The sequence below is a fragment of the Halichoerus grypus genome, chromosome 6 (genome assembly GCF_964656455.1).
Source record: "Halichoerus grypus chromosome 6, mHalGry1.hap1.1, whole genome shotgun sequence".
NCBI classification, from domain to species: domain Eukaryota; kingdom Metazoa; phylum Chordata; class Mammalia; order Carnivora; family Phocidae; genus Halichoerus; species Halichoerus grypus.
In genome coordinates, this window is record NC_135717.1 from 162,074,312 (window position 1) to 162,086,900 (window position 12,589).

General features: G+C 36.4%; 1 protein-coding gene across 6 annotated transcripts in view; it reads right to left on the reverse strand.

The window, feature by feature from the left end:
- The window catches only part of SLC41A2 (solute carrier family 41 member 2), a 125,356-nt gene that overhangs the window by 93,230 nt on the left and 19,537 nt on the right, over positions 1–12,589 (reverse strand). For all 6 annotated transcript variants that reach the window (XM_036103343.2, XM_036103314.2, XM_036103285.2 and 3 more), the window contains exon 2: positions 4,076–4,797. In XM_036103343.2, the coding sequence (XP_035959236.1) occupies positions 4,076–4,630 (555 nt within the window). In that variant the 5' untranslated portion in view covers positions 4,631–4,797. The remainder of the gene's footprint in view (positions 1–4,075; positions 4,798–12,589) is intronic.

Below are 12,589 nucleotides of genomic sequence, written 5' to 3' on the forward strand. Positions count from 1 at the left end.
CATCGGGCTCCCTGCTCAGCAGGGAGTCTGCTTCTCCCTCTCCCGCTCCCCCCTCTTGTGCACTCTCTCTCTCTCAAATAAATAAATAAAATCTTTGAAAAAAAAAAAAGGATAAGTGTACTCTTAATCCCCTTTACCTATTTTACCTAATCTCCCCACCCACCTTCCATCTGGTAACATCAGTTTGTTCTCTATATTTAAGAGTCTGTTTTTGTCTCCTTTTTTTTTACATTTTGTTTCTTAAATTCCACATATGAGTGAAATCATATAGTATTTGTCATTCTCTGACTTATTTCACTTAGCATTATACCCTCTAGGTCCATCCATGTTGTTGTAAATGGCAAGATCTCATTCTTTTTCATGGCTGAATAAGATTCCATTGTATATATACCACTTTTTATTTAACCATTCACCCACCAATGGACACTTGGGTTGCTTCCACATCTCGGCTATTGTAAATAATGGTACAATAAACATAGGGGCGCATATAGCTTTTCAAATTACTGTTTTCATTTTCTTTAGGTAAATATCATAATGGAATTACTGGATCATATGGTATTTCTATTTTTTAATTTTTTAAGGAATCACCACACTCTTTCCACAATGGCTGCACCAGTTTGCATTCCCACCAGTAGTGCACCAGAGTTCCTTTTTCCCCAAAACCTCACCAATACTTGTTATTTCTTGTGTATTTGATTTTAGCCATTCTGCCAGGTCTAAGGTGATATCTCACTGTGGTTTTGATTTGCATTTCCTTGATGATTACTGATGTTGAACATGTTTTCATGTGTCTGTTGGCCATCTGTATGTCTTCTTCAGAAAAAAATGTGCTCATTTTTAATCAGATTATTTGTGAGTTTTGGTGTTGAGTTGTGTAAGTTCTTCATATAGTTTGGATATTAACCTCGTACTGGACATATCATTTGCAAATATCTCCTCCCATTCAGTTGTCTTTTTGTTTTGTTGATGATTTCCCTCACTGTGCAAAACCTCTTTATTTTGGTGTAGTCCCAATAGTTTAAGTTTGCTTTTGTTTCCCTTGTCTGAGGAGACATATCTAGAAAAATGTTTCTCTGGCCAATGTCAGAGAAATTACTGCTTGTGCTCTCTTCTAGGAGTTTTATGGTTTCAGGTCTCGCATTTAGGTTAATCCATTTTGAGCTTATTTTTCTGTATGGTGTGAGAAAGTGGTCCAGTCTCACTCTTCTGCATGTAGCTGTTCAGTTTTCACATCACCTTTTGTTGAAGAAACCATATTTTCCCCATTGTATGTTCTTGCCTCCTTTGTCATAGATTAATTGACTGTATAAGCATGGGTTTGTTTCTGGGCTCTCTATACTGTTCCATTGATCTATGTGTCTATTTTTATGCCAATACCATTCTTTTTTTTTTTTTCTTAAGTAAACCCTATACCCAATGTGGGGCTTGAACTCATGACCCTGAGATCAAGAGTCACATGCTCTACTGACTGAGCCAGCCAGGCACCCCGTTTTTATTACTAGAGCTTTGTAGTATATCTTAAAATCTGGGGATTGTGACACCTACCAGCTTTGTTCTTTTTCAAGGCTGCTGTGGCTATTCAGTGTCTTTGTGTTTCCATACAAACTTTAGTACTATTTGTTCTAGTTCTCTGAAAAATGCTGTTGGTATTTTGATAGGGATTGCATTATATCTGTAGATTGCTTTGGGGTAGTATGGACACTTTAATAATATTGGTTCTTCCAATCCCTGAGCATGGGATAGCTTTCCATTTGTTTGTGTCATCCTCAATTTCTTTTTTTTTTTAATTTAATTTTATTATGTTATGTTAGTCACCATACAGTACATCATTAGTTTTTGATGTAGTGTTCCATGATTCATTGTTTTCGTATAACACCCAGTGCTCCATGCAATACGTGCCTTCCCTAATACCCATCCCCCCACCCACCTCCCCTCTAAAACCCTCAATTTGTTTCTCGGAGTCCATAGTCTCTCATGGTTTGTCTCCGCCTCCAATTTCCCCCCCTTCATTTTTCCCTTCCTTCTCCTAATGTCCTCCATGCTATTCCTTATGTTCCACAAATAAGTGAAACCGTATGATAATTGACTTTCTCTGCTTCAAAAAATAGAAACAGAAGGAAAGCTTTCAGACTCATTCTATGAGGCCAGCATTACCTTAATCCCCAAACCAGGCAAAGACCCCATCAAAAAGGAGAATTTCAGACCAATATCCCTGATGAATATGGATTCCCAAAATTCTCAACAAAATCCTAGCTAATAGGATCCAACAATACATTAAAAGGATCATCTTCAGTTTCTTTCATCAGTGTTTTATAGTTTTCAGAGTACAAGTCTTTCACCTCCTTGGTTGTTTAATAATAGGTATTTAGTATTTTTGGCACAATTGTAAATGGGATTGTTTTCTTCATTTCTCTTTCTGCAATTTCATTATTAGTGTATAGAAATGCAATAGATTTCTTTTATTAATTTTGTATCCTGTGACTGTACTGAATTCATTTATCAACAGTAGTAGTTTTGGTGGAGTCCTAAGGGTTTTCTATATATAGTCTCATGTCATCTGCAAATAGTGAATGTTTTACTTCTTCCTTACCAATTTGGATGCCCTTTATTTCTCTTTTCTTGTCTGATTGCTGTAAAAATCCAATATACATCTTAAGACAGTTCTTTTCATATCCTTTCTCCAACTGATGGTGGAAAAATTGTTTCTATTTATGTATGTTTTCCATTTAGATAAAAATGCTATCTGTTAAAAAAATTTTTGGTGTCACAAATGACCTGAGATTTCTTTTAGGGAGCAAGCAATGAAAGACAAGGGCAACAAATGTTATTCTATTTAACACTTTCCCAAAGCCAATCTTTCTCTGATTGATGAATGAAAACTCATAATAACAGAATGCCACATTTTAACACTTACTACTTTAGAAAGATAATTATATAATAGGTAATTCTATAACCATACTACATTAAGAATTCCTACAAATCAATAAGTAGCACATACATATTTTTAAAATGGGTAATAGATACAAAAAAGTAATTCATATAAGAAATATTCATAGAAGAACTAAGAATGGCCAATAGGCATATAAAAACATGCTGAACATTAATAATAATTAAAGAATGTTAATTAAAATATGAAAATATTTCCCTATCAATTACCAAAAATGAAAATGATCAAGAATATTCAACCCTCATAAGGACATGGAAAAATAAAAGTATATCTACATTGATGGTAAGAGTATAAATATTTGGTGTAATCTTTCTGAAAGTCAATCTGATGGTCTCTATAAAATTTTAAACACATACACTTACCCTAATCCCCAGCAATCCCATTTTTAAAATCTATCCTATGAAAATATTAGTGTAAGTATATAATGATATATTTATAAGGGTATTCATTATAGCATTAGCATGGGAGAGTGAATAAGTAAATTTTAGTATGTACATACAATGGAATATGAAGCTCTCATTTTAAAACGCAGAACTTCTTTGTTATTAGTTTGGAAAAATGTCTAAGATATATTATTAAGCAATGAAAATAAGTTGTAGAAAAATATATATAGCACTTCATTTTTTTCTGAAAAAGAAACTCTGCACATAGGCATATATGAAAGCATAGAAAAATGTCTGCATGTAAACACAAACCCTTAATGATGATAATCTCTGCAGGGGAAGAGAGTTTGGTTTGAAGAGGAGGAAGAGGGAAGATTTTTTATCTTCTTATTTAATACTCTGCATTGTTTGAATTCATTTTAACAAGTATATGTTTTTATTTTACAAAATGAAGAAGTATTTAAATATAACATTTATTGGGTTTTGCACTGTACCCATTTTGGGGTTATTTCACCATTGTAATCCTTTATGAAGAGTCACTTGACAGAATGAGACTATTCTCTTAGAACCTCTAAAGGAAAACAAATGAACAAAAAACACCTAGAAACAGCAGATTCTCTGCTTGAGTCAGCATCCCTTCATTTCACTAAGGGATAAATTAAATCTAAAGTAAATGTTTGAGATTAGTAACCTACACAAAGCACTTTCAACAACAAAGACAGTGAAGATAAAGAGACAAACCCACCTGGACTATATCCAAAACCATGCCGGCTGAAACTGTTCCAAAACCAGCTAGCAAAAATGGCACCAGTATTTGCAATGCCATGACACCACTGGATTCCTTTGGTGATTTCTGGTTTGCTTCCACAATGGCGTCTTCATCCCCATCACTAGATGCATCTTCATTCTGTAACATGGCGGCAGCTTCTGCAGTGCCCTTTCCATCACAGTAATTGTAGTTGGCATAGTCATCATACTTGGGGCTACAGCTTGCTGGTGCGTGCCCATTATTGCCATGAAAAGACTGCTCTGAGAAATTGTGAAACTCCATGTGCTGCTCAGATCGGCTGCTAAAAGTCTGTGCTGCTGTTGATAATCCATCTTGCCAAATACCGTTTGCTTTCTTGTGCCTTTCTTCCTGGTTTTTCTGATAAATTACTGGAACCATACTCAACAACAAGTTTAAAAACTTATCAGATTGAATTGTATTTAAGCTTAAAGTCCAGTCTACTAAACCTCCTCCACTACTTGGACCACTACTTGTGTTATTAGTAATAGATCTTCCCTTGCTATTAGTCATATTGTCATCGCAAAAGACCCTGTACTCCTTAGATCTCAAGATTCATGGACCATTGTAGGTAAATCAGAACCACACAAATGCTGGTTTAAATTAAGATGTTGACTTCATTTTGTAGGAAATAATGTTTCTAATAAAAGGTGTTTAGAAGTTCCACAGAGGGATTGGATCTGAAAAGAAGAAAATAGAATAATTTTTAAAAATCAGATTAACAATCTTGATACTTAAGATTCTCAATAAAACACACATGTTCTTAAACCAACCCAAAGGTAATGACACTATACTTTGTGGGCTTAAACACATAACTGTTTTGAGCCACACAGCTACTCTGTAAACAGAAATCTACTACAGAGCTATTGTGCTCAATCTTTGTGAAAAGTGTTTCTTATCTTTGCATACTTTACTTAATTGATACCTATGTAAAGCCATCAAGTCCCTGAAGTTCTACAGTAGACAAATTCATTAAATAAAGTGATGGCTTCTGGGGGGCCTGGGTGGCTCAGCCGGTTAAGTGACTGACTTCTTGGTTTAGGCTCAGGTCATGATTTCATGGGCTGGGAGATCAAGCCCTGGTGTGGGCTCTGCACGCAGCAGGGAGTCTGCTTGAAGATTCTCTCCCTCTGCCCCCCCCACCTCAAATAAATAAATATTTAAAGTGATGGCTTCTATTACTATAGGGAGGTCTCAGAATCAAATTGTTACAACTCTTCACACATGTCAGTACATAATAAGAGGTAAAGTATATGGCATTATATTTTAAATATTAAATGGTTACTTTATTTACAACTTAATGTAATATATATTTTATCAAAGTATTATTTTTATTAAAATATGAGGAGACAATGATAATGCTTGCCATAAAAATACTTGGTAAATATTCTGAATACTGGTCAGGGCATTTATTTCACATATAAAAATAGGTTGGAGTCATATTCATACAATTCATTATAATTGACTTAGGAAAACAATCTCTATTATCTACCAAATAACCAAAATGAAAAGGGATTACAGATACTCACTAAATGCTCTACTTTGCAAGCCAACCAAAAGAAAGCTTATAATGCACTTACTACTTATGCTCTTCTCAAAGGCTGCTCTGACCCCCAACCCCAGAGTAGGCCCCTGAGTGGCTGGCCAGTGACCAAATTCTCTCTAAAGACTGAACTAAGAGACACAGACACACACTGTAGCTAGTTCGACAGTGATGGACACTGAGGCTGCCTGACTATTTGGACAGCTGCTACCATAGCTACAGAGGTTTTCAAAGGCCTATGGCCCTAGCAGCCTGATGGCAGCGCATCTCGTCTGGTCTCGGAAGCTAAGCTACAGAGGTTTTCAAAGCAATCTACTGCAATGGGTCTAAAGGTCTCAGGTCAGGAACACCCAGGCCTGCCTTGTACATCCAAGGGCATCCGAGATCAAGAAATTGGCACTTATTTGATAATGGGCAGATGACCCCACTGCCCAACTGCACTGCTCACCCACCAAGTGAGACTAAGAATTATTGCTGTCAGTACTGCTGCTTTTAATAAAAATTATTATATCCTTCAATGTTTGCTGCCAATTCCTTAGAATGTCCATCTCCACTCCTTGGATAGGAAGATCAATAGAAAGGAATGGCAAACAGAGGTATGTAGCAGGTGCTAGGGCCTGTCTCATCTACCTCATCATTCACTCACTTTCCTTCCCTTCTTCTTGTGATTGTGGAGGAGTCTTGGAATTCCTACTGGGAAACATTTTAAAATAGATTCTAGGACCCCAGACCTACTGACTTGGAATATCTATGTTTGAGGCCTGTACATCTTTCTTTTTAAACTCCCCAAGGGATTATGGTGCAGACTTCTTATGGACTTGCCCTGAGAATCCAATGAGTAGATTAAGTACTAGTTGCCATTTTTTTGCCACCTGCAGGTTGATCAGTATACCAGAGAAAGGCAGCGTTTAAAGAAAATAAGATGAATGGAACCAGTGTCCAGAGTAAAGCCAAGGAGAAACCAAGTAGTCCCAGAAAGAGAGAGACAGCCAGAATAGCTGCCTGAGAACCTTCCAGGTATTGAGAGGCTCCGCTGTACTTCTGGAACTTACGAGATTCCCAGCAGCCTTATGTGAGTAGATTGAGAGGGTTTCTGTTTCTTCAACCCATTTGTGTCTTTTTAAGGAGTGAGCATTTCACTGCCTCAAGGAGATCTTCAATTAAATAAAATATAAAACAAACCTCAAAGGGATTGAGCTTTAAGACAAGTCTATACTACTGAAGGGCCTGTGATGGATACAGGCAGTTTCTTCTTCTTTTGAAGCAGAATTATCCAGTTGATTAAAATGGGAATGCAGAGAACTGGGGAAATATGACCAACTAACACTAGACAGAAAAATGAAGGGGAGGGAAGGGGGGAAAAAAAGAGGAATTTCCCAAGACAAGTCATCTCTGTTAGAATATTTACAGGACATGGCTAAGCCCATAGCCAACACAGAGTTGGCCAAGCAGGATCCAAATGCAAAGACACATCCAGCTCATACTTTTGCTCCTAATATCCTCACTTCAGCATAAGCAATTCAGAAGGTAAGATGGAAGATGGATACTCAACCAGGGCCTCTGTGCACACAGACCATTAGGTAGGGCTGAAATCCAGCCCAAGGCTCCATTCATGGGACTGCCTTTCTCTGGAAGGCACTCTCTTTTAAAATTTATACAAATTTCCATTTCCAGATGAAACCGTTCTTTCTCCATTCCATGCAATTCTGATAGGTCTATCAATCAACGGTATCGTACCCTCCAGACCCATAATGACAAGTGGCTCAAGCAGGACCTGAGTTCTCCCCTTTTTATATATTTGTTTTCTTACTATTGCCCGAGCGCCTACTAGATGCTGGGGGTACACCAAATTAACAAAATAGGCACCATTCCTGCTTCTAATGGATTTTAACTTGTAGTGGGGAGGATAAACAACCTGGTTGATAAACAACCAGGTGAGCAAACAAATGAGATAATTTGTGATAAAGGCTATAAAGGAAACAGCTGATTTAATGAAGAATGAATAAGTTACAGGGCTACTTTAGAGTGGAAGGCCTCTGGAAGAGTTTTCTCACTTCTCTTTGATGTGACATCATCCTGAAGCTGCCACTTTATCTTCCACCTCAAAAAGTCCCCTCTATCACCACCAACAACATCACTACCACTTGAAGGGAAGCCCATCTACATTAGAAGAGGATCCACAGAAAAAGAATCAAAGCCAGGAGATGAGAGGGTCTCATAATAATTAGAACCTCTATTTCATTTATGTAAAGCTCATTCCAGCCCTGTTGTTCCCAATTATATGGGCCAATAACTCTTCACTGTATAAGCTAGTCTGAGTGGTGTTTCTGTCCTAACAGTTTTTTAATAATGCAATTTGGAATTAGTAGGGATTATTACCTTGTTAACATGTGCATGCCATAGACCACATATCACCATTTTGCGCTGAGAAATATGTGTTTATTTTTATTCTATCCTTCATTTCATCCAGTTAGTGTGTGATGATCAGTTAGCCTAATGCTTGCTTACTGACAAGTTCCATTAGCTCCCTTAAAGACTCCTTAAACTTTCTTCTTTTAAAGAAACCACCTAGGAACTCACTGAGTAATGGATTACAATCAAAATACTTTGTGATGGATTTAAAATGAGTAATGTACATGAGCAACCAACAATTGGTTGCTCTATATTATTTACCCATGCATGAGTAAAAACCAGTAATAATTTTAAAAATAACTAAACAGAATTTGGCAAAGTTTCCCCTAGATTTAAGGTACTTAAGTTAAAGAATGCTAATGGAGATATTTATGGGTCACTCCTCAGCTACTTAGTATGTTATATTAATCTAGTACCAACCTAACAGAAGAAACAGTGTCTTTAGAACTTTAATAGAGTGGACTTGGTTTAAAATCCGAATTCCGTGTGTCGGTTACAAAGAAACAAATCTCTAAGAACAAAGAATCTGCTACTCTGCTCGCTAATGGCCAATATTTGCACAAAACAGAAGTTGCAAATTAAAAAACAAAAAACAAAAAACAAAAAAAAACAAGCCTGCAGCAGTAGAGTGCAAGTAGAATTGGTTAAAACTGTGTCTTGGGACTTTTTGTTTTCCAAAATTCCTAAATGAAAAAAAATTATTTATCTATACTACTCATCTAGTGTCAGTAAAATATATGGCCTGATTCAAAAACCCTAGATTGAGTGGCTGTATCAAATACTATTATTTAGCAGTTCTGTTCCAAAGACTCTTTAGGTGCTACGGACAGCCAACACGGGGGCAACTTTACTTTAGTGCCTTAGACTCTTGTTACTCAAACTACAGTTTATGGTCCAACAGCACTGGCATCACCTGGGAGCTTGTTAGAAATGCAGGATCTCAGCTCCCATTGCTACTCCAATCTATGAATCAAAACCTGCACTTTTAATAGCATCTCCAAGTGATTTGTGCGCACATGAAAGTTGGAGGAGCACCTCTCTGTACATTCAAAAAAGAATCTGATTTATATTCAACACACTAAAAATGAGATGTTGTCAGACTTTCAAATATGAACAAGGACATGAACACTGGTAATACATAAAACACTACTAGTGCAACAGTAAACGTTATAGCGCCTTGGAAACCAATGGGCATTATCTACTAAAATTAAAGATGTATCTGCCCCACATTCCAGCAATTCCACCCTAAGTTCATACCCTGAAGAGACTCCTGCACTGTACACCAGAAGACACATAAAGGCATGTCCTCAGCAGCATTTTCATACTAGCAAAAAACTGGAATTAACTCAAGAGAAAACCTAAATTGTGGGATGATTCACACACTGGAATATATGAAAGGTATGATAAACACAAATTTCAAGAGAATGGTTATATTTGGCTAAGTGGTATAAAAGCAGATAGGGGGCTTCAGAGGTATTGGTTATATTTTTTCAGCTTGATAGTGGACACCTGTTTATTATTGTCCTTTATTTATATACACTACATGAGTGTTTCAGTATGCATGATATTGTAGATTTTATTTTCCTCCCATTATTGCTGCCCTCCTGTAAGAGAATTATCTCCACCTGTTGCCACCTTAGTTGAAGGGACTATGAGAGGATTAATGTGAAGAAAAGGGAACTTTACACACTGCTCGCGGGATTCTAAATTGGTACAGCCATTATGGAAAGCAATATGGAGGATCCTCAAAAAATTAAAAATAGAACTACCATATGACCTAGCAATTTCACTTCTGGGAACATATCCAAAGGAAACAAAGACACTGACTTGAAAAGATATCTGCACTCCTGTGTTCAGAGCACCATTATTTACAATAACCAAAACAAGGAAACAACCTAAGTGTCCACTGACAGGTAAGTGGACAAAGAAGTTGTGGTGTATATATATACATAAACACATAATGGAATATTATTCAGCCATTAAAAAAAAAAAAAAAAAAAAACAAGGAAATCCTGCCATTTGCGACAACATGGATGGACCCTGAGGGCATTATGAAGTGAAATGAAGTAAGTCAAAAAGAGAAATGGGCATACCATATGATCTAATTTATATGTACAATCTTAAAAAAAAAAAAAAAAAAAAAAAGGAAAGAGAAAACACAAGAAAGAAAAAAACCCCAAACTCAAAGAAAAAAGATCAGACTTGCGGTTACCAGAGATGGGGGCGGGGGGGGGGGTGGAACAGATGGGGGAATTTGAGGAAAGACCTCAAAGAGTACAAACTTCCTGTTATAAGATACACAAGTATTAGGGATGTAATGTGCAACATGATGACTATTGTTACCACTGCTGTAGGATATATAAAAGTTGCAGTTCTCCCCACAAGGAGAAAAAAGGTTTGTTTGTTTTTTATTCTATCTATATGGCATGATGGATGTTAACTAAACTTATTGTTGTAATTATTTCACAATATACATAAGTCAAACCTTTATGCTGTAAACCTGAAACTCACACAGTGATGTATGTCAATTATACCTCAATAAAACTGGAAAAAAAAAAAATATATATATATATATATATACACACAAAATCTAAAATTTTTTAAAATGATCTTTTTCTAAAAAATAAGTGTACATTTTAACACCAAGAATGTAGAAGAGGAGGGGCGCCTGGATGACTAGGGAGGAACAGCATGCGACACTTGATCTCAGGGTCGTGAGTTCGAGCCCCACATTGGAGGAAGAGATTACTTAAAATGAATGAATTAAAACTTAAAAAAATAAAATTAAAAAAAAAGAATGTAGAAGGGGCAAAATCTCAGACTAAAAGACAGCCTTCCCACTGAACACATTTAGATTTATGAAGAACTCACTCCATGTTCCCTATGACAGTTTTATCATATGAGAGCCCTGGTCTACAGAGTCATATCAGGGACCGATTGACTTAAAGGAATATAAACTAATACCTTACACCCCTTATGAATTCAACTTCAGTTACAAAAATGAAAAACATTAATGTTCAAATTGTTTGTTTTTAAAAGTTAGAAAAAAGCAGTGTATTGTATGTGTGTTGATTTACTAAACCATCATCTCGGAGAAAATCCCCTCCTGTGCTGGAGGAAGCATGCCATTTCATTGCAAAGGTTAAATAATACACTTGAAAAATCCGGCAGAGCTATGAGTTAGCAGGCCTATCATGCCTAATTACTAAGAAAGGCATTAAATGAGAGCTTAATACTTTGTTATAGTCCCATAACAAAAATGTTTTGAGTTACTCTGTTACCAGTATTATCACATTTAGTCAAAAATCTCAAAACCTGTCCATCAGCTGGTTATTTTATATTTGTATAAATATATTTGCATAAATTGTATATATTTGTATAAATTGTGTACACTCTGCTCCTTTCATTTCCTCTTTGAGTATATCTCTTCTGTGTTTCTGTTATTCAAAAGTAGGTAGTAACCAAACAGGATGTATTACGTGGTCAGTTAAATTAGCTTTCAGAAAGGTTATGGCAAACAAACCCAGAGTCAGCTGATATGCAAATTATTTCCTCGTTTCATAAAAAATATTGGTTCATTCTTTTGAATAATACTCAGTTAAGTACTTAACTGTTTAATCATATAATTGGTTCATAAAGAAGGATTATGTCTATTTAATTTGCTTTTTGCAGCACCCAAACAGCAGGCCGACTTTATGGCTGTTCAGTTTTCTTTAACTATTTTCATTTTAAGCTCTAAACCTGTGTAAACTTAAATCTTCACCAATTTCTCTCAATGATTAACTCCTTCCATTTAAGCGAAAATGATGTTTAAAAGCCTTTTAGGTATCAGTTTCATTACCTGAACCTCAGCTTCTCCATTTCTTATCCACAATTATCTTTTCCTGAAGAATTTACCATCAAATCAGCACATACCCCAAACAGCTCCTAAACACACCCTTCTGGTTTTCTCATGTTCACCCCAACACCACTCTCTGCCATTCTGCCATGACCTCATGCCAAACCCGCCTCCCTTCGGTGCTCATCAGAACCCAGGAGGACACCCTAGTCCCATTTATGGAGATCAGAGACCTTGACTGCTTGACTACTGAGTCATACTCAAAAACTCTCTTCTCCACTCAAGCTAGCCCTACAGCTATTACTAAAATCATTTCTCATTTTTAGCCCTTTGATTTCATCATTCTCATCCACTGGGCTCCCTACATCGCTTATTTGGGGTTCCTAATGTTTCACACTGACTCAGTGCCTTCTACTAGATTACCTAAACCAGGTAAATTATTCTAAATTTCCTTTATTCAATCCAATTTCTTTTATTCACCTTTTCCACTTCTATACTCTCTACCCAATTGTTCCTAACACCTAGGAACTTTCACCTCATTCAATGATAAAAATATCCAACCTCAAAGAAATCTACCCAAATTAATGTAAAACTAAAGGCAATGATAAAAGTATCCAACCTCAAAGAAATCTACCCAAATTAATGTAAAACTAAGGGTACAGAGAGGAAAGAACAGTCA